Consider the following 27,389-nt stretch of genomic DNA (forward strand, 5'->3'; position numbering starts at 1 on the left):
CTCAGTGCTGCTCCTGGCGCAGCCCCTTGCTGTGGGTTGGGCGCTGTGTGTGGGCACCTTCCCCTGTGTCACACCGGGTGGTTCCTGCTGCCAGCAGGTCCTACAAAACAAAACAAGCTCTCTCCTTCTGCAATGGCCTCGTGGGTGGCACGCAGCTCCTGGTGGTGCATGCAGAGCCGGGGTGCGTTGTGGGGTCTTGCAGCACCCTGCGTGTCGTGATGTGCTGAATGCACGTCCCTTTCCTGTTGATTTGCCTGTGGTCCTCGTGGCCTTTTGGGGTTTGCCCCCCCCCCCCTCCCCATTCCCAGCCTGAAATACCTACGAGACATCCGATCCCGCGACCCCTGGCCGGGGCAGGTGGTGGGGGCCGGGCGTGCGGCTCATTTGCAAGAAGGAGGGCTGGCCTCATCCAGGGCAGATCTCAGCGCAGCCCTCGGATCAGGAAGCGCAGGGCTGGGCTGCGGTGGCCAAAGGGCAGCGGTGGCGGGGCGAGCTCTGCGCTGCGGGACGCCACCAGCCCCATGTGTCCTTCTGAGCTGCGGGGGCCCCGGCAGCGCCATGGACTCGAATGAATACAGGAGGTTCCTGGGCGGTATCAGCATCCTGAGAGGTACGGCCACCCCGGGGCCGAGCCGGGTCCCCCTATTGAGCCAGGGGAGCTGCCCACGGGGTGGGATCCGAAGGGAAACGGTGTCCCCCGGGATGTGGAGGGATGGTTGGCTCTGCTGGGCCGTGCTTGGGACAGGCCGTGCTGCTGCTCCGCTCCACTTCCCTGTTTTGTCTTTTCTGTGGATATTTGGGGGCGTATCTGGGCACAAAGCGAGCGGCTCCGGGTAACCCAGCCCTGCGAGGAGCACAGGAAACGTAAGCTGCCTTGCAAATAACAATAAGAAAAGTGTCTGTGCCGTGGGGCGGTGGCACTCGGTGGCTCTGCTCTCACTGCAGCCCTTCCACCCTGAGCACCACATTCTGTGCTGGTGACGCAGCCCTTCCCCGCTGCCTCTCTGCTCTGTGATCGGCGCTGGGCAGCTTTAAGGGGCTCTAAGGATGGGGGTCGTGCCTCGTTTTTTTTTCCTTTTTCCTTTATTTTTTTTCCTTTTTTTCATTTTCCATTCCCACGTTTTGCCCTGGGGGCTCCCAGCCCCTCAACCCACACGCAGGTATTGGGATCCAAGTATATGGGATCTGCTGCCAAAAGAATGGCGCCGCGCTGGGGAAAGGAGAAAGCAGCCGGGATGCCGTCACCTGTCATCGAATGGCCCCGCATTGACTGGCCCCTTCTGCAGCCCTCCCCGGTACAGCTGGGCTGCACCAGCTGATCCTGCTGCACGCGGAGGTGAATCAATCCCATGTTTAATTTAGCAGGGAGCCAAAGGGAGTTGTCCCCCGGCCGGCTGCCCGTCTCCCCACCCAGCAGGGCTGCTGCAAGGGGTTAATCCCGGCCCTGCGCGGTGCCTGACAGCTGCCCTGAGTTATCGTGTCCGGGGGTAATAGAATTCACTTTCTGATGCTGCTGCGGTGTCTGTCACAAACGGTTCCTGCGCCGCTGCAGCTGGCACTGGGGATCAGCGTGCAAGGAGTGTGACAAGGCTGTGCGTGTGCCGGGAGCTGCTCCTGTGCTGGGAGAGGCCGGGAATGGGGAGGGACCCCTTTGTGTGCGGGGATGGGGAGCTGCTGGTGTCCTCTGGGCTCCTCCGCGCCATCTGAGCACGGAGGTGGTGCTGCCTTTGTTGCAGCCGTCTGCTGCTGTTAGCGCCGGGCTGTGCTGCTGGGAGATGGCCGCGTTGTGCCCGGCGTGGTGATGCTTTGGTGTTTGCCAGAGCTCAGCGTGCTCTCTCAGCCCCGGCCAGGCTCCCCTTGAGCAGAGCAGCGGGGCTGCACAAAGCTGCTGGGAAACGAGGGTTTATTGCCAGCTTGGTTTCTTTTCCCATCTCCCCTCATCTCTATTCATCTCCCCCGGGAGGTGGAGGCAGCGGCGGATATTGGAGCTGGGGCCGTTTCATATGTAAATGGCTGTGTGCGAGTACAGTCCCCTGACCCCCGGCGCGGTGCCAGCGGCAGTGCCAAGTCCCAGCGGGCTCCCCCCCCCCCCCCCCATCCCCTGTGGCCTCCTGCGTGGTGCTGCCAGCTCCCAGCCCTGCGCTGGGGACAAAGGATGCTGGCCTGCAGAGTGATGGGGACCTGACCCCCCCTCCCCTGCCCTTGGGGTGCTGCCCCCAGCTCTGCTTCCCCCGGGTTTGGGGTGCTGGTGGGAGGGCGGTGGGGTTCAGCTCAGCTGCTGTGGGGCTGCAGGTCGTTTTGGGAGCAGAGGAGATAATGTAGGTCGCCCAGCCCTCCCTGGAAGCTTCCTGTCTCGAGTTTCCCGGGGCAGCAGACTGTCACGGCCCCAAGGTGACGAGAGCCCTGGGCTCGGCTCAGGAAGCCCATTTGATTACAAATTTATTGCTGGGTTAATTTTATCCCCGGTGAAGTGACGACGGCCGGTTTCGCTTTCTCAGAAGTTTGTTGTTTACTTGGAAGCCAGATAAAATCCAGCATCTTTCTGGCCCTCTCTGTGCGCTCGGGCTAATCTCCCCGCTGCATCTGACCTTGTCATTGCCACGTGCTTTCCCCGAGGGAGCCGGGCTCAGATTTTCCCTGTGGCAAAGCATCCTCGCGTGGACCTCTGCTTGTCCCTGCAGCCTCCCAGGCGTGTGCATGGGCTCTGTCTGCAGGGCTGCTGCTGCTGGAGCCGCTCTCTGTGCACTCAGCGGTCTGCAGGGGAGCAGAAATGCTCCTGCATCCTCCAGTCTCTGCTGCTGGAGCTCCTGCTGGTGCCTGACCCCACACTCACAGCACACCGGGAGCAGGGGCTGTGCGGTCCCACAGCATAGCAGTGCTGCAGCTGAGCTCAACTCCCAGAGGTTATTGCTGGCTGCCCTTGCACAGGTGATGTCCTGAGCCGTGTAATGTCAGCTGCTGCTACGGCTGCACACCAGTTCTGATACGCTCCATGCATCCCAGCTGTGCTCAAACCCCGAAGCTGAAGGCTGGGTGGGCATTGGGGCGTGGAAAGGAGCCTCCAGCAGCATCTGGAAGGGCTGTATCCATCCATCTATCCATCCCTCCATCCATCCCCATGTGTGCCAACACCGGGCAGTGCTGCTGTCCTGGGATGTGGTGCTCAGGCCGACCCGGTGGGTTTCTGCTGTGACAATGGAGTGTTTTCTTGGGCGCAGAGTGATGGCCCAGGGGAGGTTTGGGGAATGGAGTGAGCCCTGCCTGCAGCTTGTCCCCCCGTCACCGTTTGCTTTCGTCCTGTTCTGTGGTGGCTTCCCCGGGCTCAAGGTGGCTGGCTGTGATAAGGGATCCGGGCCGCCATCTGCGCTCGGGGTGGGGGCCGGGCAGACTGGGGCTGCTCTGGGGTGCTGAGGGCAGCCTGGGAACAAACAGTGCTTCCCCAGCACTCCCAGCAGCACTCGCTGTGCCGCAGGTGGCTGCGCTGCAGATGGATCCCACCGGGCCCTGTTACCAGCATCGTATGGGGCTGGTGGGACCTGGCAGCTGTCTGTGGTGCTGTGCTGGTGCTTCAGCAGAGCCGCCCGAGAAGCGTCAGCAACTGCGTTATTTCATGTGTTTTTTAACAGGGATTAAATTTCCCTGTGGGAAGGCAGGGCTGCAGAGAGCAGAGGTGTCCGGCCCCCGCCTCCCCGTTCCTCTAATCCCAAATTCCATTCTGCTTCTGGCACAGCGGCTGCAATGGGGCCGTTTCTGCGTGCAGCCCCAGCCGCGTGTCCTGCCCTTCACGGAGCGGATGTGCCCCCAGCACGTCCCCATCCTGCCTGTGTGCACCGCGGGCTGTTTGCCTTCCTCTGGGAAGCGGCTCCAGCAACATCCTGCAGCATCCACGGGACAGCAGAGCTCTGCTATGGGGCGTCCTGCCGTGGGTCGGGAGCTCCGGCTGTCCTGCTGCCCCACCGCGCTGTGCTGGGTGCTGCCATCGCCGTGTGCCCACCCACCCCCTCAGTGCTAATCAGGTTTCATGCTGCTTAGTTTGGAGATCTAATGAGATCAGGGCTGGAGGTTGTCTGCCTGCCCTCTATTTATAGGGGAAAGCGAGAGAATCCGTTGCTGGGCTCTCATTGACCTCAATTTTCAGGTGGAACTCGGCACATCCCATACGGAGTTGCAGGCCCCGTGCCCGGCGCAGCGCTGTGCCTGGGGGTGACGTGGTGACCCTCCTGCCTGCGGGTCCCCCCTTCTCTGTGCCGTGACGTGTGGCTGGGAGGGATGTGGGGCCGGAGGGGCCGCGCGTGGGCCGTGCCCTGTGTAAACACACAGCTGGCCTGCGTGCCCGGGACAAAGCGTGGATAGATCTGCTCGCCCGACCTTTTCCTATTTCCCGTGCTGCCAAGAGGCCTTCGGCTCGAGTCAGAATAACAAGGCTGTTTGCGGAGACACCAGGCCTTTTGTTAGCCAGCAGAAAAAGGGTTTTGATTCAGGCGGCTTCTCCCCCCGCCGGCTTTCCTGCTTCCTAAGCTGCTGTGGGAAGTGCAGAGCTTGGCCTTGAGCGGCCCCGATCTGCTGGGCTGTCTGCACTGTGTTTGTCCGTCCATCCATGCTGGCTCCAGCCGTGCCGTGGTTGTGCTCAGCCCTGCAGCACTGCAGGATGCCGTGCGGTGCCGGTCCGGTCCGGAGCTGAACCGGGGCTGTTTCCACGTCGCTCCCCGCCAAGGTGACGGCGGGACGTGCTGGGAATGAAGGAGCTGCTGTTTACCTGCCGGCTGGGCGCTGTGCTGTCCCTGTGGCTGCAGGGCCAAGGGAGGCACCCGGAGATGGCATCAGCTTCCTCGTCCTCCCCCGTGCTGGGAGCGCCACCTCGCCATGTCGGCACAGGCCTGGGAAGGCGGGCACTCGTGTGCGTGCTGTGGGCGTGCGGCCCGGCCGGCTGTGCGGCTCCTGGAGGCCGCCCCTCTGCTCCGCACAGCTCACAGCTCACCCAGCACCAAACCCACCTCCGGGACAGGCTGCACTCTGCTGCTGCTGCTCCTGCTCTGGTTCAGGGGCTGCGGGATGCTGGCGCAGCTCACCGCAGGTGCAGAGGAAAATGTTCCTGAGTTATTTCAGCTCCGCGGGGCCCCGGGCGTGAGGCCCCAACCCAAGGGTTAATGGCGAGCCTCGCTCCTGGGGAATGATTAAGCCGTGAGCAGGTGGCAGCCCAGCTCTGCTGTTTGCTTTGCAGAATGAATGCCAGCAGGAGCGACGTTTGCTTCAGCCGTCCCTCCATCGCTGCCCTGCGGTGCCGTGGCTGTTCCCGGTGTGCTCCCAGCCCGGCAGGCCCATGTTGGGAAGGGAAGTCTTTTTTTAAGCCGTGATTATGATTTTGGTGCCCAGACGTCTGCTGGAAAGGGGAACATCTCCGCTCTTATCGTCAGCACTTCCTTTTCCGAGTTCCTTGGAGCTCAGATTGTGCTGCTGATGGTGGGGCTGGAGGCTTCCCCCTTATCTCTGCTGCTGCCTTGCTGCATCCTGCCAACCTTTGGTGGAACGGGGCCCTGTGCTGTGGTTAAACACTGGCTGTGGGTTGGAGGACACGGTCATGGCCTGGCGCTGGGCAGCCCTGGGCTGAGGAAAGCCTTCTGTTAGCTGCATGGCTGGCTTGTGGAGTCACAGCGCAGGGTGGTTGGTTGGAAGGGACCTTCAAGATCAGCTGGTTCTGACCCATGAGAGCCCATGGGTTCTGACCCATCTCCCCTCTCTAAGTTTAAAGCCATTCCCCATCCTACGGAGGCCTTGCAGTGTGGGACGCCCACCAGCGCTCGTGGTGCTGCTGGCTGTGAGGAGCGCTGCTCCGGGGGGTTCCCACTCACCCTCTGAGCCGTTTCTCAGCCCCATCCCCTGCTTGTCGCCGCTCCGCCCCGTCCTTCGGCACCGCGGGGGCTGATGGAGGTGAGAAGGGAACGCTCCACCGAGGAACGCTCCCGCTGCAGCGCGGCACGTTCGCAGCACGCAGGCTGTGCCCGCACAGGCAGCAGCTGCTGATTCACCTGTAGCGGTGCGGCGTTCAAAGCGGAGGCAGCGCCGGGAGGAGCCGCAGCCCGCCCGTCCCACCTTGTTTTGAGCAGCTCAGATCAGAAGAAACGTCATCTTTGTTCTCGCTTCCCTCTCCCATGGCTCCGGCGCCGAGGGCAGGGTGGAGTGAGCCCTAAGCCCGCCGGGCTGTGCCCGTGCTTGCAGCCGGGCCGGCGTCTGTCTGCGGCCGTGTTTACTGCCGAGCCTCAGCATGGCTGCTCTGACCGCGTGCTGCAGTGCTGTGGCTGTGCTGAGCTCCTGGAGGAGCCACAGAACCCGGCTGAGCTGCTCCGGAGCCGCACGGTGCTGCCGAGGGTGGAGGGGTGCAGTCATGCGGAGCTGAGCAGATTACGTTCAGGAGTGCCTCATGTGCATGCAGGGATGTGATGTGGGGCTGTGGGTCACAGCGCGGGCACGGCGGCTCCTCCTTCCTTCCATTCACCCCTTGGAGCTGCCACCGCGCGCTCCTCATTGCTGCACCGAGCAGGACCCGTCCGCAGGGCTGGGCTCCCCGATCCAAAACTGCTTCACTCCCTGGCAGTTGGGAGCCGCTGCTATAAACAGCCGAGATTTGCCCTCAGGACGCCCAGAAAGGTGGTAAAAAAACATCAGAAAAGGAAAAGTGAGCACAGCTGGAAACCCTGCGCATGGACCGCAGCCACACTGTGCCTTGGCAAGGCACGAGGAGCTCCTCATGGCCGCTGTCCCATGCGGTGCCACCTGCTGCAAGAGATGGAGGACATTCCTATGGGCTGCCTGGGGTGCAGACATCCCTGGGGCTGCAGGAGGGGCTCATTGGGACCCTGCCCCAGGGATGCTGCGGGTGCCCGCAGTTTTTGCACCCGCTGTGCTCCCACTGCCACCCCAATAGCGGGGCTGAGTGCTTCAGTGTTTCCACAGTGCCACCTGGCTGCCACCTCCGCCTGCCTGGGCCGCGCTGCCAGATGTGAGCCCCGGTTGGAGGTATTGTGGCTTCGGGTGCCCCTCGGGGGTCCGCAGCACCCGGCCTGGAGGAACATCCCCGCGGCATCGCTCTGCTCGGTGCTGGGGGTGCAGCCCTGGGCGGTGCTGGAGAGCTGCGGGATGCAGAGGTGCTGTGGCAGCAGCGTCTTCAGTCATATAAGGAGATGCCGGCAGTGCTGCATGCTGAGCAGCATTACTCACCGGGAAGGCGCACAGCACGGGGGGGGGCTCAGCCCTGAGCATACACACAGCCCCCGCCAGCTGTGACTCAGCTCATTCTGCGGGGACCGGGCCGTGGCTTTGTGCCCTCTCGGCTCAGCATTGGGTCCGTCCCTACAAGGGGACCCTCTGGAAGACGTTTTTCTCCTCAAGTGGGGTGGGCTGTGGGGAAGTCGCCTTATTTTCAGCTTTCTGGCAATGCTTTGCAGATGTCTGGGATGGGAGCGTGGGAGAGGAGCCAGAAGCCATGGGATGCGGCGTGCCGGCGCTCCGGCCATTCCATGGGGCTGCGAGCTGCCACACGGGGCACCCCAAAGCGTGGGGGCACTGGCATGGAGCGGGGCCAATCCCCCCGCCCTGCATTCCTGGTGAGCCGGGAGATGCGCTCCCCCCCCCCCAACCCGTTTCCTTTTCAGGCTGAGGCGACAGTCAGAACTGCAGAAGCCGCCTTGCAAGGAACTAAAATTAGCTGCTGGTGTTTGTGTGTGGGGCGGTTTCCATGGCTGGGGGTGGCCTTGTGCCGGGGCCCTGACTGAGTGGGGCTGAGCCTGGGGGGGTCCCCAGCCCCCAAAGTGTCACGGGAGCACCTCAAAGCCCACAGCAGCCATCCGCTTCTGTGACCCAGTGAGTGACAGCAAGGAATAGCTTCGAGGAACCATTAAAAGGAGCATTAAAAGCAAAGGGGGAAATGATGTTAAATTGAGTGGAAAGAAGCACTCAGTGCTGAACTGTGGGGCTGCGGTGACCCCGGTGTGTCAGCCCTGCAGTGATGCCCACCCTGAGCGCAGCTGCTGGGCAGCACTGAGCCGCAGTGTTGGCTGCTTTGTGTCCTCTGCCAGGAGAGCATCTGGTGGCTGCTGGCACAAAGTGCTCCTGCAGGCCCGTAGCAGGTGATGTTTTTGCTCTAGGTGCGATGCTGGCACCCCCAGACCTCCATTTTCCTAACAGAAAGGGCTCATCCAGCTGCACAGCATCCCCTCCTTGGGGGGACAGAGCAGCTGGAAGCGCTCGGTGCCTTTTGCTGGGGCACGGGACAGGGCGAGCAGGAAGGGGAGAGCTGCTGCAGCTGCTGCGGCTCCTGCGGTGGGGTGCAGCGCCCCTTTGCTATTTATGGTGGCTGGGCGAGCGCTGTCAGGCAGTCGTTACTCCTGCTGTGCTTCCCCTGCCTTAACAGAAAGCAGATCGCTCCCGATGGGAGCTGTGTGGAATATGTTTAAGTTGGGCTGGGCCGCAGCTCCACCAAACCCACTGACTGTCACAGCGCTCAGCTCTGCCTGCTGCTCCTTCTGCCGGCCTGCAGCGCGGTCTGCCTGTGGCTGAGGTTTCTTGGAGAGCTGCGCTTGCAAAACCTCACCGTGTTTTTGTGTCCATCCCATTTTTGGTGCTGCCCTCCAGGCCGGCAGCTGCTCGGTTGCTATTTCGCACTTTTCCGCTCTCATCTCAGCACTTCTTGGAAGCTGCTTTGAGGGCAAACCCCGTTTCTAGTTGAGAATCACTTCCTGCGTGCCCTGAGAGCTGAGCAAAGCGCTGGGTGGTTGCTGGGGGCTGCGGAGCGTTGTGGCACAGCCCACAGCCCGTGTGCGGTCCCGGCAGGGCTGGGCTGACGGCTCTGACTCACCGCAGGGTTTGGGGCTCTGCAGCCCCGGTGAGGAGCGAAACCGCAGCACAACGTGTGTGCGCTGTGGGGCCGAGACCTGCGGGGTGGGGCCGCTCATCGGCACCGTCAGATTGCCGAGCATCGCCCACCCGGCGCCACAGCGGCAGCTGTGAGGATAACAGAGCATCACCTGCCGGGGCTGGGCTACAGCATGAGGAGGTGCGCTGGGAAACCATTGTCTCGTGAGGGTATCATCTCCTATGAGCGTTGCTTTCCTTCAAGCCCTGCCTTCCTGCAAGAACAAGCGAGCTGTGCCGTGCTGTGTGCACGCTTCCGCGCCTGTTGCCCTGCTACGTCTGCATCCAGCAGTGGCTCCGGGAGCGCAGGGAGATGCCAAGCAGCCTTTGTTGCTCTTCCAGTAAAGCGGAGGAGGAACGCACGAGGCCAAACCTGGCACTGGGGGATTTCCTGCGGCCGGGTGCCCCGAGCTGCCGCTGCCGCTCAGCTCCCCGCACAGCCCCGTACTGCCCCGCACAGCCCCGCATTGCCCCCCCGCCCCGCGCTCACAGCCGCTGCTCCCGGGCCGTCCGGCGGGGCCGGGAATGGAAATCCGGGAGATGACGTTTCTCCCATGGAGGGAGGAGGGGGGGCCAAAGTTTGACCGCGCGGGGAAGATGTTGGCGTCGGCCCGGAGCTCCGCTTCAACTCTGCCCCCGTTCTGAGCTCCGCGCCGGCCGCAGGAGGACGATCTGCAGCTCTGCCTCCGTCGGCCCGCAGTGCCGGCAATGCCGGGCTCGTGTCGGGGCGGAAGGAAGGCGAGAGCCGCGCGGGCAGCGCCGGGAGGGCGGTAGTGCGCGATGCCGCTGCCGGAGGGCTCCTATCTGCCGCCCGCCGCCTTCGTGCTGAGCCACGTCCTGGGCATCGCCGGCGTGCTGTACTGGCGGAGCCGCAGCGGGGCAGGTAGGGGCAGCGGGCAGGTAGGGGCAGCGGCGGGCCCGGAGGAGCGGCGGGGCCGCGCGGTGTCTCCGCTCGGTGTCTCCTCTCGGCGCTCCCGGGGGGTGTCGGGGCGGGGGGGTCCGGCGCCGCTTTTTGTGCCGGTTCGAACCCCGCACGTGGTTGCGTTCCGCTGACGTCACGCTCGGTGCAGCTCCGCTCGGCCGGCCTCAGTTTCCCAAAATAGGGACCGCTGTGCTCCCGGCGCCGCTCCTCGCAGGGCTGACCGGGGCTGACCGGGTGGGCTTTGAGGTCCCTTCCAACCCAGCACTGCAGAGCACAGAGCTCGTCCTGCACCCGCTTTGTGCCCGACCCGGCTCTGCTGCCTCCCCCCTCCTGGTGTCCCCGCATTCCACGTGTGGGACAGTTCCCCACTGCAGGTCCCGGTGCTGTTCCCTCCCGGGCTGAGTCACAGCCGTCTCCTCTCCCCGTTTCGCAATGCTCCGTAATGCCGGGCGATTAACTGGGCTGTTGTGACGGATTGTGTCAGTGCTCACATTGGCAGCCAGCACATTTCGGATCCGTCGCGTTCCGGGCAGTTTGCTGTGTGTTCCCCATCTTGGAAGTACCACGTTTAGAAGAGCACGTCCCCTTTATTTCCATGTTTTGAAGGCGTTGAAGTGAAAGCGATTTGCTTCAGAATTTCAAGTTTGTTTCCCAACGTGTCTGTGAACAAAACCCTCCTTCACTCGGTGCCCGGCCGGCTGCTGCGGTGCACAGAGCGGCTTTCATGGCACGCGCGGCTCAGAGACGTCCCCTGCGAGCTGTGCTCCGTGCCACTGCAGGGCTGAGCTGCTGCTGGAGCAGAGGTGTGGGGAGCCCACGTGGGACCCCCACTGCCCCTCACCTGTGTCTGCTGGGACAGGCTGTGCTGCAGGACGAGCGTGCTGCTGGACTCCCTTTTCACCCCAGTATATCTCATGCCAATGGTTTCCGGGCACCAGAGAGCAGATGTGGGGCAGATGTGGGGCAGATGCGGTGCAGGGCGGTTCTCCCATTCCCGGGGTGCAGCTCTGTGGTGCTGCTGTGACTGTGCCCAGACTCGCCGGGTTTGGGTCTCATCGCAGCCTCACCTGCTCTGGGAACGCAGCAGCACGGAAGCGCGGCACGTCTGTGCAGCTCCGAAGGCATCCAGTGGGCTGAAAAGCACCACCCGGTGTTGGCACAGAAACGTGATGAAGGAGTTGGGGTGCCTGATGGCAGCAGGATCTCTGCTGGGAGCCGACGCTGCTCGCTGCACAGGGAATGATGGTCTGAGGTCACCGATTGCTGCCCACAGCCCCGCTGTGCCACGGCCATTGGCAGCCTTGGGGCTGGGGGTGTGCGGTGGGCAGGGACAGACAGGGGGTAGCGCGGGGGGGCTGCAACAGGTTGCATGGGGGTGAGTCTGGGAAAGATTATCCAGCGGGGATAAGCTTGCGAGGCCTTAATATCGTTAGCCAGCAGCAGCCGGGCATTATAATTAGCTGGGATGGTGGGGTGTGTGCAGCCCATTAGAATCACAACCCTCAGGGTGGTGAAATAGGGCCGAAAAGGGCAAAACGCCGCTTCTGTGTGAGATGGGGACGGGGAGAGTGCCTGGGAGCCCCCGGCCCACCCCGACCTCCCTGCGCAGCACTCGGTGACGCGTCTCTTCCCCACGCGCCCCTGCCATGCGCAGGGACAGCGCTGCCCTTCCCCGGGGCTGGGACCTGCAGGTCTGCAGCGGGATTATATTTAGAAGAAAAGGAAGAGAGGAGGTGATAAAGGAGGCCCCCGTTATCTCCCCGCGTGCCAGGCAGGACGGCAGCCCGCAGCCGGAACCCAGCACCAGCGCTTCAGACCCGGGACATCGCTGGTGAGGAGAGTGCTGGCGGGGAGGCGCGAGTGGGGAAAGAAGCCCGGCATTGTCCGTCCTGGCCCCGTCCGCACGGCCGGTGCAATTAACTGGAAAACAAGAGGGGAAGAAACAAGCGCGGTGCCTGCCGGGCCGTGCCCAGCTCCAGGGCTCTGCGGTGCCGCCCGGCTCTGCGGCCACTTCTGCTCGCTCCCTGGGTGAGGAACGGCCCGTCCTGCCCCGCTGCCTCGTGGCGGAAAGCTGCAGTGAGCTCAAGTCTGCAAAGGTCTCTGCTGGAACCGCGGGACCTGGGGACATCGGAGGTGCAGCGCTGCGGTTCCGGGAGGAGCGCCCATCCCCTGTGGGCTGCAGCACTGCAGGAAGCGCGGGGCAGCGATGGTGTGTGGGGGGTGCTGGGCCACGTCCCAAAGGAGGAACTGCTGGGCCCCGAGCTGGGGACAGCGGGTGTAGGAAGTGCTGCGGAGGGAGGAGCTGCGGCCGAACCGTCACCCGCTGGGGCTGGAGGTGCCGCCCGGAGCCCCTTCCCCACCCGACCCCGCAGCGGAAGGAGCGGCCGCCCCACGGGACCCAGCGCGGGCGATGGACGCACAGCATCTGTGCATGGAGGAGAGGTGGCTGAGCGCGCGCGTGCTGTGCCGGATGTGCTGCATGGGTTAGTGCCTCTCCCAGAGCACACCGCTGTGGGCTCTGCGTCGCACTGGCAGCGGGGTCAGACATCACCCAGCCCTCGTTAAATGAACACAGGGGTCAGCGAGGAGCGGCAGCGTGGCTGTGGGGTGGGCAGAGGAGCGGTCCCTCGGCGTGTGGCGGTGCCAGGGTTCCATTCTGTGGGCAGCAGTGCCAGGCGGTGGCACAGAGGCACTGCTGTGTGATGCAGGACATGGTGCCCAGGCAGAGCCTGGGGTGCGGCGCGGTTTGGGGCACCCAGGGCCGTGTTTGGGGTGCAGGGCGAGGCGCGGAGGGCTGTGCTTGCGATGTGCCACGTGTTCCACTGCGCGCCGTTGGGTGGGGAAACCACGCTGCCCGTGGGAGCTCTGTGGCTCTGCGCGGGGCTGCCCTCGCTGGCTCAGATCGCTCAGCTGGTGGGCGACGTCCCACAGCCCTGCACACCACACCAGGTGCTGTCTCTCTTCTGAGATTATGCTGTTAAACCGGGCAATCCCCTTTGGTCGGGGCTGGCTGTGAGATTACGCTGAGCACCCCGGGGAGGGGGGGCTGCCAGGTGGCCCCTTGGGCAGCACGGCGCGATTCGGAGCCCTTTTTCCCCCTTTGCTTTGTTTCTCGTGCTGTTTTGTCACCCAGCACAGCAGCACAAAGCTCCCTGGTGCTGTGCAGCATTGGCACAAAGCTCCCATCCCATCCCGCCCAGGAGAAGCTCTGCTGCCTGGATGTAGGGCTTGGGGCGCCATAGCCCACCCGGTGTGGGACCCTGGGCACAGCACTATGCGTCCCCTGTCCGGCCGGGGCTGAGCTGTGCAATGGAAATAAGCCCTAAGTCCCAGCAATCCAATGAACCAAAAATACATGGAGGAATAAGCTGCCAATAAGCTGCCCCTGCCCTGCGCTGTGCCTGCACCGGGCCAGGCTCTGGCTCCCAGCACAGCCCCATCCCACAGACCCGTGGGTAAGCGGCCTCTGTTCCCATATAGCAGTGGGAACAGCAGCTCTGGCACTGGTGGTGACTGCTCTGTCTCTTCCCCTCATTTGAGTTTGTGCATGAAAAACACTGACCCAGAGCTGCCTTTGTGTTCTTTTCACAGATGAACGGGACAGAGTCCAAAAGAAAACCTTCACTAAATGGGTCAATAAACACTTGATGAAGGTAAGAGCTGCATGTTCTATGCAGGTTAAGTGTCCGTCTGTCTGTCTGTTCCGGCCCAGGACAGGCAGATAAATGCCTGCTTTACAATCTGGGGACTTTTGCATTGGTGCCGAGGTTTAAAATGTGTCCATACTCTGAGCAGAAACGGTTGTGCTGGAGTCGTGTCGGTGCCTTTGGAGGGCACTGTGACATCGCAGTGCAGCCCTGCTGCTGACTTTCACCTCCTGTGTAACGGGGCCTTGCTGGAGCCCATGGGGTGTTTAGCATGCGGCACCCCAATGCACAGCACCGCACTGCACACCGCAGTGCTGCCAGCCCACAGCTCTTGGTTGTGTTCTGTGTCATCCGAGCCTTCCCCTGCTGGCTGCAGCTGTGGGGGGATGAACATTGCACCACGAGGTGCTTTTCTCCTGTAACTGACAAGTAATTCTTAAACTGGAATAGCTGTTTTAAATGCACACGTTGGGGATTGGTCTGCTTGCAAACACCCGGAGTGTCCCCTTCCTTCCCCTCCAGGTGCGCAAGCACATCAATGACCTCTATGAGGACCTGCGGGACGGACACAACCTCGTCTCGCTGCTGGAGGTGCTGTCGGGTGTGAAGCTGGTGAGTGCAGTGCTGAACCCCCCTTCCTGCCCTCCGTTGCCTTCACAGCCATCCCTTATACCATCAGTTTTGTCTCCAAAGGTGCATCAGTTTCTTTGGTTGCCATCTCGTTGATTTTCTTTCTCTCAACCCCTCTCTCCTCCTCCTGCTTTCCCGGATGCCGCCAAAGCCGTCAGTTTGGGGTGCCCCGCTCAGGGCCCTGGGGGAGTTCTGCCCTTCTGCTCCAGATTCTGCTTTGTATTGAAGCTGCTGGATGCTGATGGCTTTGACAGGAGCCGTTCCTGTGACGTGTGCTCAGTTCAGCCCAGCCCCACAGCTGATCTGTGCCCCGGAGCTGGTGTGCAGAGCTCTCTTCTCACGTCTCAAGCATCACAGAACCCCTTCTGTCCTCCTCCTTTGCAGACTGCCACACTACTGAGATGTAGTGGTGCAGCAGCGTAGCACAGCAGGAACTGCTGCAGCATTCCCTAAAGTAGGATCTGGGCAGAGTTCTTTGACTCCCTCCATCACCCTCCTGAGGTGCCCAGGAGCTGCTGTGGGGCTGCAGAGCCGAATGAAGCCCTGGGACCCAGACAGCCTTCCTCTTCCTTTTGGCTTCACAGCTGGAAGGAGGTTGCCCTGTGCCCCATCCCCTACACCCTCCTTGAGCCCCGGGGCCGGCGGTGTCCAGGAGAGGCAGCGAGGACCCTGCAGGGTGCACCTTTCTGTTGGGTTTTCCTTTCGCTGGGTGTTGCATTTTGGTTTCCATTCTGTCTCCCTGTGTGTGTGTCCCCCTCCATCGGTGCCCGTTAGCAAATAGAGCCGCCAGCTCAGAGGAGCCTCCGCCTGGTGAAAGCGCCGGCCTGGTGCCGTGCCAGCAGCGAGGAGCGGGAGGAGGAGGAAGATGATGATGAAGAAGTAGGTCGAGTCGGCCCAGTGGCAGCAGATAGCCCAGCACGATGCCGCCAGGCGCTGACCTTCCCCTCCATGGGGCACCATTGGGGTGTTCTGTACATCCCCGGTGCTGGCAGTGGAGGAGCGGAGTTCTGGCTGGGCTGTCTGCGTGCACACAGGGCTGGAATGGGCTCTGCATGCTCCCACGGACCCCACCTGGGTCCCTGCTGAGCCTGGAGTGCTGTCTGCTAACCACACTGCATGGCACACGCCGGCACGGGCACTGGGCGGCAGTGGGGCCGGATGGCCCCATGCATGCAAATGAAATGAGAGTGAAACCTAACTGGGCCCAGCCATGCTTGTTGTACACAGATAGAGTCCCTCCCCTCACCCTTGGCTAAGAAGATGGATTTCCCAGCCCTGTGCTACTTGTGCAGTGACTGTGGGAGCTGTGGGTGCAGCCCCCCCCCGAGCTGTTCCTCCTGCAGTGGTGGCTCTGCCCCTGCAGCTCCATCCTTGGCCAGCACTGCTCTGCTGGGGCACCTCACCGCTCACAGGGGCTCAAACACAGCGCTGTGGCTCCTGTATGGAGCTGGGCCCGCGCTGCTCCTTGGGCTGTCACTGGGGACCAGCAGCTGATCCCAGCCACGAAACCCCTGGGGCTGGTTGTGCCCAGTGCTGGGAGCAGCACGGAGCCTCATTGCAGGGACTTCTTGGGGTGTGGAGTGGCCCGGAGCTCATCCCAGCAGAGCATCTCTTGGGGCCTTCCCAGCTCTGTGGGCCGTGGGGGCTTTTCCCTCTTTCAGTGGGATTTCACCTGGCCACGGCTTTATTCAGCTCCAGAACAAGGAAAGAGTGCAGAGCGCGTTGTGTGCACGGGGCACGGCGGGTTGCAGGCGGCATGCGGGGTGTGCAGCACAGTGCAGTGTGTGCAGTGCAGGCAGTGCGTCCCCACGAGGCAGCCCTGCAGCCCTCACCTCTTTTGCAGCCCCGCGAGAAGGGCCGGATGCGATTCCACAGGCTGCAGAACGTGCAGATCGCTCTGGATTTCCTCAAGCAGCGGCAGGTAAGGCTGCATGGTGGGGGGGTGCTATGGGGGGGCTCAGGTCTCACAGCAGCAGCGCTGGGGGCTTCGTGATCCCCTCTTGTAGCTGTAGCAGCACCGGGTGTGCGTCCCAGGGGCACAGAACTGTCTGTAAGAGTGCAAACGAGCGGTTTCAAGCTGAGCAGTTGTGGTGCTGCTGGTGTGCAGACGCTGCGGGGTCACAGCAGCACCCCCAGCAGCAGCTCCCCCCCGCTGGGTGCTGCCCAGCTCTGCCTGTCCCTCCAGCCACGCACCCACTGCTGAACTGCACCATTTTGTTCCCAAGCAGAGGTTTTTCTCTGCTGCTTGAGGGCATGGAATAAATCTGCATGCATGCTCTGCCCCAGGGAGCAGCCCCCCTTCCTCCCCCAGCCCCTCATTTTGCCGGCGGCTGCAGGCAGTTCCTCCCTCCGGACAGAGCAGCTTTTACCTCCTTGCTGCTGGCCTGGGGGTGGGATTTGCTGGGGCAGCACAGCCCCGTGGATCTGGCTCATTGCGTGCCCGGTGCTCAGTGCTCTTCTGAGAGCAAAGCAGTCATGAGGGAGCAGCTCTGGGCTGCGTCTGCCGGACACAGACCTGGTGGGTGCTGGTTATCTGCCTTTGTTAGGGAGGACAGATGAGCACAGCTCGGTTCTGAACCCACCGGGGAGTTAATAAAGCTCGGCCGTCCTCTTTTAACCATGCTCTGTGGTCTGCAGCTATTAAATTATGCATCAGCGCTCGGGGCTTTGGGGATGGGGCACTTCTCCCTGCCAACTGGAATGGAGCAGTTAAGTGCTGGGGAAGCACTGGAGCCGCAGCCCCAGCAGCTGGGGCACAGGGCTGACCCGTCCGGGGGCACCGTGTGGGGTTTGGGCGCCATGGTGGGGAGTTCTGACTGTTTGCTTCTCTGCCAGGTGAAACTGGTGAACATTCGCAACGATGACATTACAGATGGCAATCCCAAGCTCACCCTGGGGCTCATATGGACGATCATCCTCCACTTCCAGGTAGGCAAACCCTTCCTTCCCTGCAGGGGGTGGGGATGCTCCCAGCACTCTGGTGTCAGTCCATGCTGGCGCACCAGGCGGGCGGGGGGTTCACGTGCATGGCAGTGCCATGGAGACTGGTGCTGGAGAATAACTGCTCCCTTGTCTCATCATTTCCATAATTAAATTGTTGAAGATGGGCTGTGTGCTGTGGCCTTGGCTTAACACCGCGGTGGTTGGCAGTGGCTGTTTGCTCAGACAAATCCTATGGGGGAAAGCAGAGTGGGGTGGGTGGTGGGGATGGGGTGGGTGCAGGGCTGTCAGTGTGGGCCCGTTAGGACGGCACACGTGGGCTGTGTGGCAGCGGGTTGGGGTGGCTGCTGTCTGAGCCAGGCAGGGTGCGCTTACGGTCATCTCCAGCAGCCGGGTGCTGTGGATGCAAAACAGACTCTTGAGTCTTTGATCACCTCAGGTTATGCAGAGGTAGCTTTGGTACCCCCGGGGAGGTGACGCGTGACCCCACTGATGTACCAGGCTGGGGAGGACAGCGCTCAGCTGGGAAGGGTCAACCCGGGTGTGCTCAGGGGTGGGCACCTTGGGGTCCTGCTGTGTGTGCGGTGCCCCAGGAGCAGGGCTGGGGCTGGAGGTGGTGGCAGCTGAGAGCTGGTGGCTGCCGCCCAAAGACCATCCCTGGTTCCCTGACGTGTCCCCAGTGGCATCTGCCAGGCGTGATGAGTGCTGGTTCGAGGCCTCTTAAGGAAGCTTTTCATTTCCAGAGGCTGAGCTGCAGCCCCCAGGGAGCTGCTGCCTTGGCTGCGCAGTGGGACTGTTGGTTCCTTCCGAAAGCTTTTGGGGTGAAGGCATTTCTGGCTGTGGACAGGAGCCAGGGCTGCTGCGTTCCCAGGACGCGGCTGCTGCCCAGTGCCCTTTCCAATGGCATTTCTAGGGGATGACGGCATCCCTGCTAATGGAGAGGAATGGGGACAATGCAAGGATGTCCCTGTGTGCTCCTGCTTGTCTGGAGCCACCTTCATGCCCTGTGCTGGAGTGGCTGCGTGGCCATGATGGTGCCCTGTGTGACTGGGGAGGGTCTTTCTGTGGTGGGAGCAAATGGGGTGTGAGCCCCCAATGGAGTGCTGTGCCATGGTGAGCCTGGGGTCAAGCAGGGCCGTGGCACAAGATGAGACCCGGTCCCATCTGCTGGGTGTGCCAGCAGCTGCCCATGCTCCCCTCGCCCCACTGCAGGCAGGCAGCCCTGAGCCTGCGCACGTCCCCCCCTGCGCCAGCGGGATTTTCTCTGGGCTGTAGCTCCATTGTGAGCCTCTTAATCTCCCATATCCTGGTGCTGCAGCCGGCGGCCCCAACAGGGAGCAGAGCAGTGTGGGGTGGGATGGTGGCAGTGCTGAGCTCTGCAGTCCGGATCGGTGCTGCCCCATGTTCTGGGGCTGGTGGTGTCCATGGGTCCCTTTTCACAAGGGGTTGACCCAGGAGGTGGCTGTGGCTGGGCTTTGTCCCTCCATCTTCTGCTTATTTGCTGTCTCATCCCTGCTGCTGGCACGTGGTCCCCTGTGCTGTGGGTGCCGTGTGCTCCTTGCAGCGGAGCCGTGCCCGATGCAGGACTGGGGCTGAGCCCAGCAGGGGCTGCAGTGTCAGGGGGTGCGGTGAGAGCAGCCTTCCTGGTGTGCCCCATGGGTGCTGGCAGCGTTCTGCAACCCCATCCCCATCCCAATCCTCATCCCCATCCCCGTGCGTGCGGAGCGGCTCTGACTCCTCCCTGCTTTTTTTCCCATCTCTTTCCCACCCCTTCCTTTATGTACCTTTCCCAACCTTCCCATTTTCTTGTGCCTTTTCTTTCCCTCCCCACCCCTCCCAACATCCCCTCCCCTTTCCCTGCTTTCCGTCTGGTTCCTGCTCTCTGTTTGTGTTGGCTGAGGGCAGTGCTCCAATTACCTCATATTTGGAGAGAGGAAGCCGCAGCCAATCCGCTCTCCGTCTGCTTTTAGGTCAAGTGATTTCTGAACTGCAGTGAGATGCTTTGAATGTGTCTCGCTGCAGCTCGGGCTGTAAGATGGCTGGCGGCAGCAGGCGGGCGTGCGGGGATGCCGGGGGCCGCCTGCAGCGCTGCGTGGTGCGAAACGTGCGCTGAGCCCATGAAGCTGACACTGGGATTCATTTGGGAGCCGGCGAGCAGCGTAGCGGCGGTAGCGGCGGCAGCGGCGTTCCCGGTGCTGTCGGCACCGAGGAGATGGGGAATTCTCTGGGCTGCATTAAAGAGCCGAAAGAAAAAGCTGCCGGGATGGCTCCGCTGCCCCCCAAAAAAAGGGTTCGCTTCAAACGGAGGAGGAGGGGGAAGAAGAGAGCGGTGCCGGCCGTGGCCCCGCAGGAGGAGCTGCCGGCTGCGGCGGTGCCCGGGGTGGATGAGGATCCGAAGTTGGAGGCAGCACCGCAGCACCAGGAGCTCGACGGGAGCCGGAGCACAGGGGGGGACCCCGACCCCGGGCGCATCGTGCAGGTGAAGGAGCGGTTCCAGGGGGAGCTGCAGAAAGCACAGCTGGTGCCGGAGCCGAGGGGTGCACAGACAGCGGGGGATTCCCCTGAGGAGGGCACCACCGTCATCGCCCGCCTGCTGGAGAACCCTGCCGAGCAGGGCTGTGAGCGGGCCATCAGCCGCCTGGTCCGGCTGCAGCGCAGCGGTACGGGCAGCAGCAGGGCTGTACTGCTGCCACTGCCACACAGCCACCATGGGCTCTGGAAGCACCGCAGCGAGGGGTCCCCAGCCAGCCCTGCGTGCGGAGAACAGCCGGTGCGGAGCTGGGAGCCGGCGGACAGCAGCACGATGGGGATGTGGGGGAGAGGGGGCAGCGGGGAGCCAAGCTCCAGTGCTGCATGGACCTCCACTGCGGAGCCGGGCACCGTTTCAGAACTGTCTACACCGTCCCCCATGGTGGAGCAGATGGAGAATCCTGGTGTCGGGAGGTCCCTGGTGCTGCCGTCACCTGGTGCCGGGCAGGGCAATGCTCACGGGCTGCCAGTGTCCCACAGCGGGTCCTTAGGAGGCACCACATGCTGCTCCTCGGGGTACAGCAGTGAGTGGGCCGGCAGCACCGGAGCTGCTGGGACTGCGGCTTCTCCTGCTGAAGGTGCGCGCAGCGCACAGCGCCGGGCTCTGCTGGGCAGCTCGAGGCCGGCCGGAGGAACGGTCAGTGTCTGCGCGTGCCGTTGTCCCTTGTTGGAGTGGGGTGGGGGGACCTGGTCCAGCAGACCCCCAGTGATTGTGGCTGCTGGGAATGGTCACTTCTGTGGGTGATGCTGAGGATGTAGCAGGCGTGGAGCCTCTTCCCCTCAAGCATCTCCACTGTCTTGTTCACATGGAGTGGGCGCACGTGAGGACCACCCCATCATGGTGGGGAGTGGCTCTCAGTGAGGTTGGTGGGTTTAGGACCGTGAGTGCTTGGGCTCTTGATGTGATTGCATTTGCCATTGTGGCGGGTGCCAGGGGGTGAGCGTGGTGGTTTGGGGGCTCAGAATGTTTGTCCTTGTGCCGTGCAATGATGGAGGGAAGCAGCAGCCCGGTGTGGGGCTGAGGGCAGGGTGAGCTCTGCGGGCATCACACCCACCTGGGGCCACCCCTGTGCTCAGGAATGGGGTGCTGGGGCAGCCCTGTGAGTCAGTGCAGGGTTTGGGGCTGCTCCAAGGGGCTGGAGATAGAAGTAGCAGATGGCAGAGCATCTCGGGGACAGAGCATGGGCTATTTGCCTGTTCTGAGAAAGGTCTCCAGGAGGAGGAGGTGAATGCTGTGCTTGGCTTTGGAGCTGTTGTTGTTGCAGGTGGCTCATAGAGTGAATGCATGCTCTGGTTTGAATGAGCTGCTCACAGCCATGGGATGAGCAGTGCTGGGAAGGCTGGGCTGCACACCCCGTGCCCGTGCTGTGCTGGGGCTGGTGCCACTGCTACGGCCACCAGTTGCTTTGTGGATGCTGTAAAGGCCTGGGAGGAGCTGCCCGATGTTACCGTCTGCCTATTGCCTCCCTAAATCTCAGTCCTGACAGCAATGTAGGAAGAAAGGAGGGTGGAGCTGGTGCTGCACCCTGCGCTTCTCCAGACACCTCCGGGAGGGTCTCCTGCATGGATGTGCTCATGGGGAGACCTGGCAGGCGATAACCCTGCTGGGAATGGTGGAAAGGAAGGCACTACTGGGTCTGGTTGTAGCATGGAGTGTCTGTGCCGGGTACTGAGACAGGTCAGCCCCCTGCATGGGGGTTCCATGGGTTTGCTGAGGGTTCCTTCCATGCTGGGAGCTGTGCAGCCGTCACAGTGCATCACCCATCCCCGGCCCATGGACATGGCCATTGGGTCTGGAAGAGTTAACGGCAGCGCTGGCTGCGGCCGCGCTGACAAAGAGCGGTTCTGTGCGTGACAGCGGATCAGGCTGGAGGGAGGTGAGCTGCAGCATACCAATGGCACGGCGCGGGGGGGAGCCCTGAGATTCCTCCTGCCCAGGGTTTGGGGGATGCAGCAATGGGGCTCTTTGGGGGCAGACTGGGCTCGGAGGGGCAGCAGGATGGGTTGGTGCTGATGCTCCCAGCATTGCTGGGAGGAGGAACGCACGGCGTGCAGCTGGGTTGTGTTCTGCCAGCACACAGAAAGTGTGCACAGTTCACACCCTTCCCTTTGTCTGCCCCGTAATTAAAGCGAGGTAATTGTGCTAATTGGGGAGCTGGGAGGATGGGTGGAGAGCAAGCAGTGTCAATCAGAAATAGTCTGGCATGGAGACACGTGCGTGCTGTCACGTGCAAACCTGGGATCCACAGCCGGTGCTGTGCTCTTATGGAAAGGCATTGATGGTGGTCGGTCCCTGCTGCGGTGCCATGGTGGCACTGCCACCTGCACTGGGCATGGTGAGGGGGAGCTGGGATGTGGCATTCCTGTCCTGCCCTCTGCCCTGCTCCGAGCTGCTGTGGTGGCGTGGGCCAACTCTGCTCTGGGTGTCACTGAGCAGCACCTTTGAGCACTGCTCTGCCCTGAGGAGTGGCACTGGTGAGCTTGGTGGTGCTGCTTCTGGAGCTGCGCTCTGCCCAGGCCACACTGCACACAGCACCGACCCTGAGCTCACCATCTGAGCATCCCCGCTCCCTCGCAGCCCCCAGGAGACTCCTCCTGCTCCTCTGGGGGCTGCCAGCCCTGCTGCAGGATCTGGGCGTCCTGATGCCTTCCCTGCATCACCCCCTGGTGTGCTCCTGCTTGCAGATCTCTGACATCTACATCAGTGGGGAGTCGGGGGACATGTCAGCCAAGGAGAAGCTGCTGCTGTGGACGCAGAAAGTGACAGCTGGTTACATCGGGGTGAAGTGCACCAACTTCTCTTCATGCTGGAGCGATGGGAAGATGTTCAATGCACTCATCCACAGATACAGGTGGGTGAGAAGTGTTGGTGAGCGGGAGGAGGGCTGGGGGCTTCCCGGGGGTCCCTGCCCACCTCTGTGTTTGGTGGGGGTATTCAGTTGCTCAGGATGTGGGTGAGGTTTTTGGGGTCTCTTTTGCCTTGGAACCATCTGTGCCGAGGAGCTGAGGGGGGGTGCTCAGAAAAAGCAACCGAGGTGTCAGGCTGTGGGTTGGGGTGAGGTTTAACGAGGTTGGGATGCTGTGCCCCAGTGTTGGGACTCTCACCGTGTCTTGCAGGCCGGATCTGGTGGACATGGAGCGGGTGCAGATCCAGAGCAACCGGGAGAACCTGGAACAGGCCTTCGAGATCGCGGAGCGGCTGGGGGTGACGCGGCTGCTGGATGCCGAAGGTGAATGGATGCTGAGGGCAGGGCAGAGCTGAGCACAGTGTCTGCTCCGGTCCCTCACAGCTTCTGCTCCTCCTCTGCAGACGTGGATGTTCCATCTCCGGATGAGAAGTCGGTGATAACTTACGTGTCTTCAATCTACGATGCCTTTCCCAAAGTCCCCGAGGGAGGAGAAGGGATCAGTGCGATCGTAAGCAATGCGGCTCGGTGCCCAGATTGTGGGAGGGGGACTCGGAGGTCTCCCTTCAGCCCTTACAGGCTGGGAGCAGCTTGTGGGAGGAAGGAGCTTCCCCGTCAGCCCTCCCAAGCAGCACGGGCTGCTGGCTGTGCGCTGCCAGGCGCTCCTGTTGCTGTGCTGTGTTGGTCCAGAGGCCCGCAGGGATGTGGCAGTGCTGACCGCAGGGTGTTCTCCCCTGCAGGAGGTGGACTCGAGGTGGCTGGAGTACCAGACCCGCTTGGAGTCCCTCATCTCCTGGATCAAGCAGCACACGATACTCATGTCGGATAAATCCTTCCCCCAGAACCCTGTAGAGCTGAAGGTGGGTCCTGGTGTGTCCCTGCACACTGTGCTGCGTGGTGCCGTTCCCTGGGGTGGTTTCTGATGCAGCCTTTCTCATCGCAGGCACTTTATAACCAATACATACACTTCAAAGAAACCGAAATCCTGGCAAGAGAGCAGGAGAAGGGGAGGATAGAGGAGCTCTACAAGCTGTTGGAGGTGAGGCTCGCCGTGGCTGTGCAGAGGCTTGCAGGTGGGAGTGCTGTGCTTTTAGCAAGACTGTGGTGTGCTCACTCCGGGTTTATTTTGGAACAGAGAAGTGGAAATAACCCTGGGGCAAATTATTTAGCAAAGAGCTCTCGGTGGGAGTGGAGGCAGACATTGCCTCACAGCTCTGCCCTCCTTGCCGCAGTTTGGCCAGCCTGGGGAGGAATGAGTTGCTATTTTGTTGTTGTTTTCTGCAGGTGTGGATTGAGTTTGGACGCATCAAGTTGCCGCAGGGGTATCACCCCAACGACGTGGAGGAGGAGTGGGGCAAACTGATCATCGAGATGTTGGAGCGTGAGAAGCTCCTGCGGCCAGCAGTGGAGAGGTTGGTGCTCCTCTGTGCCCCACGGGGACACCCCCGTGCCCCAAGGGGTGGCCCAGTGCCTTGCCCTCACTTTCTCCCGTCCATCTCCGCAGGCTGGAACTGCTGCTCCAAATTGCCAACAAAATCCAGAATGGCGCCCTGAGCTGCGAAGAGAAACTCACACTTGCAAAGAACACGCTGCAGGCCGTGAGTGGGGGCTGACATTGTTATTCCCTGTTATTCTCCCTGCCCACGTCAGGGCTGGGGAAGCAGCCCTCAGTCTCTCCCATCTGCACGCAGGATGCTGCCCACCTGGAGGCCGGCCAGCCGGTGCAGTACGAGGCCGACGTGGTGGTGTACCTGCAGGAGTGCGAGGGGCTGATCCGCCAGCTGCAGGTGGACGTGCAGATCCTCCGGGATGAGAATTACTACCAGCTGGAGGAGCTGGCCTTCAGGTGGGCTGTGATGGGAGGTGGGCTCCGGGGCTGCTGCGTGTTGTCCTCGTCCTCGTGTGTGCCAGGAGGCAGCACAGCATCAGCCTCCTCATCTGCTCACTCCTTGGTTGCTCCTCCAGGATCATGCGCCTGCAGGACGAGCTGGTGACGCTGAGGCTCGAGTGCACCAACCTGTACAGGAAGGGCCACTTCTCCACGTTGGAGCTGGTGCCCGCACCCACCCTGAGCACCACTCAGCTGAAGGGCGAGTCCCTGACCAAAGGGCTGCACACCTCATCTGCCTCCTGGTTCAGGAAGCCCATGACCAGGACGGAGCTGGTGGCCATCTCCTCCTCTGAGGACGAAGGCAGCCTGCGCTTCGTGTATGAGCTGCTGGCCTGGGTGGAGGAGATGCAGGTGAGTGCTGGCCCCCTTCCTGCACACTGGTGAGGGAGGGCCTGTGGTTCTGTCTGGAGATGGTGGTTGTTTTGATGGCTCAGAGTTTCTTGAGAGCTTTTGTCTTGTTTTCTCTCATGTGATCCCAATTTTCATTGTGTATTGGAGGATTTCTTCAAAACTGCATGCAATCTGCAGTGACCAGTCAGTCCTGTGGGCGTGGGGTCCCCTTCCAGGGCTGCTGTGCCTTTCATCACCTCCTTCATCACCCAGGAGGTTTCCTTGGCCCTCTGAGGCTGTGCTCTTCCTGTGATGAGGGCTGACCTGGACTCTTGGCTTGTTGCAGATGAGGTTGGAGCGGGCAGAGTGGGGCAGCGACCTGCCCAGCGTGGAAACCCAGCTGGAGACACAGCGGCACATCCACAGCAGTGTGGAGGAGCTGGGCTCCAGCGTCAAGGAGGCACGGCTGTACGAGGTACGGCAGCACCTGGACTGCGTGCAAGGGAGGGTGGCAGCTTCGGGATGTCCCCTGCTGTGGGTAGGGGTGGATGCGGCAGATGGGTTTTTAAGGACAGAGCTTCTGAATGATGCTGGACTGCTGCTGCCATGAGCGTCGTCTCTGCCCCCTCTTGCTCATGCAGAGCTGGGGAGATGGATTTGGGGATGGGGTTTTGGAGGATGCTGTCCTGCATCAGATAATGGGAATGCTTTCATCCCTCAGGGTAAGATGTCTCAGAATTTCCGTGCTAGCTACACAGAGACGCTCGGCAAGTTGGAGACACAGTACTGCAAGCTGCTGGTGAGTGGGCTCTGTCTGCACCTCGAGCAATGCCTGGTGCTGCAGGGAACACCTGCTGTGTCCTGGGCACATGGGTCAAGCAGCTCCATTCTGCTGTGAGGGTGGGAGGGACTGCAGGGCAGTGAGGGAGCAGCATCTCTTGAGGCTCAGCCCTGGCTGTATGAGCTCACACAGGGATGGGTCGCTTCATTGTGTCCAGGAAACCTCGAGCTTCCGACTGAGACACCTGCAGAGCCTGCACGGCTTTGTGTCTCGGGCCACTGCTGAGCTGATATGGCTGAATGAGAAGGAGGAGGAGGAACTGGCCTATGACTGGAGTGACAACAACCCGAACATCGCAGCTAAGAGAAACTACTTCTCGGTGAGTGACCGGCCGGGCTGGGGGGAGCAGCTCCTGGTTGCACTGCGCTGCCCTCGAGCTCCATGCGGAAGTCCCCGGGTTAAAGGTGCACGATCCATGAGTCAGAGCTTGGAGCTCACCAGTGCAGCTCTCCCTGGGCCTGAAGGCGCAAAAAAAGTCTGCTCAGTTCAGTGTCAGTTGAAAAGGTATCAGCATTTGTCTGCTGGCACAGCTTGAAACTAAAGGCATCCTTACACAGGCAAAGAAAAAGTCTCGGCTAAAGAGGAAAACTGATTCCTCTTTAAAGCAGTATAAATAAATTGCTGTCTTCCCACAATTGTAATGTTTGAAACCGAGGAGGTCCCCGGGCAGGCTTCCAAGTCCGGTGTTAGGCCTGCCCTGTGTGTTTGGTGCACGGGGCAGCCTGATGGTGCTCAGACAAGCCTTGCTGGTTTCCTATCAGCAGCTGGGATCTGCTGCTGCTCACTGCAGTGCTCTGATACTGCTTGTTCCATTAGCCGGACACGTGCTGAGTGCAGGCTGCTGCTGATAGCTGAGATTTGAACTGTGCCTGTGTCCTTCACGCAGGAGCTGACGATGGAGCTGGAGGAGAAGCAGGACATCTTCCGCTCCCTCCAGGACACCGCCGAGCTGCTGGCCCTGGAGAACCACCCTGCCAAGCAAACCGTGGAGGTGAGCGGGTGCTGGGGGCATAAATCTTCTGCCGTGAGTGTGGGAGGTGTGCGGAGCTGCTGCCCTGCCCAGGGAGCCCTCACAGCACCAGAGCTGACAGCAGCACGTAATGGGGCTGAGGGCTTCCTCCTGCAGGTGGGAGATCAGTGCCTGCAGCAGCCCTTGTGTGCCGCTTCCTGCTCTGCTTTCCTGTGCTTCGTCTGTGTCCAAACAGACCCACAGCAGGCAGAGCGTTGCCCATTTATGTGCATCCCACCGGCGGTGGCTGTGTCCTTCCTGTGACCCTCCTGGCTGCTGAGTGCTCACTGCTCACTGCTGTTTGCTGTCTGCTCCCCAGGCCTACAGCGCTGCTGTGCAGAGCCAGTGGCAGTGGATCAAGCAGCTCTGCCTGTGCGTGGAGCAGCACGTGAAGGAGAACGCTGCCTATTTCCAGGTATGCAGGACAGGGAGCCCCAGATCCCCGGGTCTGAGTGGGAGGGCAAACCCTGCTGCACGTGTGGGTTGCAGAGCAGACTGCTTACCTCCTTCTAGCAGCTCTTTGGGAATATCTCAGGGCCGGGGCAGCACAGTGCTGCTGGGTGGGAGCTGGGGTGCTGCCCTGCGGCGCTGTGCTGCTGCTGGCTGCGTTGAGCTGTGCAGGTTTCTATGATGCCCTTTGGCTTTGCAGTTCTTCAGCGATGCCCGCGAGTCGGAGACGTACCTGCGCAACCTGCAGGACTCCATCAGAAGGAAATACTCCTGCGACCACAGCACGAGCCTGACGCGGCTGGAAGACCTGCTGCAGGACTCCATGGTGGGTTCTGGAGTGTGGAGACGTGGGCAGGGAGGGCTCGGGCTGTGGGTTAACCTCAGCCT

At 61.9% G+C, this 27,389-nt stretch overlaps 2 protein-coding genes across 23 annotated transcripts in view; one reads left to right on the plus strand and one right to left on the minus strand.

Annotated features, from left to right (window-relative positions):
• YARS1 (tyrosyl-tRNA synthetase 1) overlaps nt 1-4,332 on the minus strand; it is a 79,734-nt gene extending 75,402 nt beyond the window's left edge. Inside the window, exon 1 of the mRNA XM_072355717.1 lies at nt 4,328-4,332. The gene's annotated coding sequence lies outside the window, so the exon portion shown is untranslated. The remainder of the gene's footprint in view (nt 1-4,327) is intronic.
• MACF1 (microtubule actin crosslinking factor 1) overlaps nt 1-27,389 on the plus strand; it is a 110,090-nt gene that overhangs the window by 10,561 nt on the left and 72,140 nt on the right. For 9 of the 22 annotated variants that reach the window (XM_072355709.1, XM_072355708.1, XM_072355710.1 and 6 more), the window contains 19 exons: nt 13,421-13,482; nt 13,999-14,088; nt 15,950-16,027; nt 16,942-17,034; nt 22,261-22,427; nt 22,693-22,805; nt 22,886-22,992; nt 23,222-23,341; nt 23,425-23,520; nt 23,766-23,893; nt 23,986-24,079; nt 24,173-24,327; nt 24,447-24,723; nt 25,049-25,177; nt 25,424-25,501; nt 25,701-25,862; nt 26,430-26,534; nt 26,872-26,967; nt 27,202-27,327. In XM_072355709.1, the coding sequence (XP_072211810.1) occupies nt 13,421-13,482; nt 13,999-14,088; nt 15,950-16,027; nt 16,942-17,034; nt 22,261-22,427; nt 22,693-22,805; nt 22,886-22,992; nt 23,222-23,341; nt 23,425-23,520; nt 23,766-23,893; nt 23,986-24,079; nt 24,173-24,327; nt 24,447-24,723; nt 25,049-25,177; nt 25,424-25,501; nt 25,701-25,862; nt 26,430-26,534; nt 26,872-26,967; nt 27,202-27,327 (2,276 nt within the window). Of the gene's footprint in view, nt 1-9,508; nt 9,791-12,224; nt 12,313-13,420; nt 13,483-13,998; nt 14,089-15,949; nt 16,028-16,941; nt 17,035-18,950; nt 20,213-22,260; nt 22,428-22,692; nt 22,806-22,885; nt 22,993-23,221; nt 23,342-23,424; nt 23,521-23,765; nt 23,894-23,985; nt 24,080-24,172; nt 24,328-24,446; nt 24,724-25,048; nt 25,178-25,423; nt 25,502-25,700; nt 25,863-26,429; nt 26,535-26,871; nt 26,968-27,201; nt 27,328-27,389 lie in introns of those variants that run through there. The other 13 variants (XM_072355692.1, XM_072355695.1, XM_072355693.1 and 10 more) reach the window with 6 other exon arrangements.

This window comes from Excalfactoria chinensis, chromosome 22 (genome assembly GCF_039878825.1).
Source record: "Excalfactoria chinensis isolate bCotChi1 chromosome 22, bCotChi1.hap2, whole genome shotgun sequence".
Classification (NCBI taxonomy): domain Eukaryota; kingdom Metazoa; phylum Chordata; class Aves; order Galliformes; family Phasianidae; genus Excalfactoria; species Excalfactoria chinensis.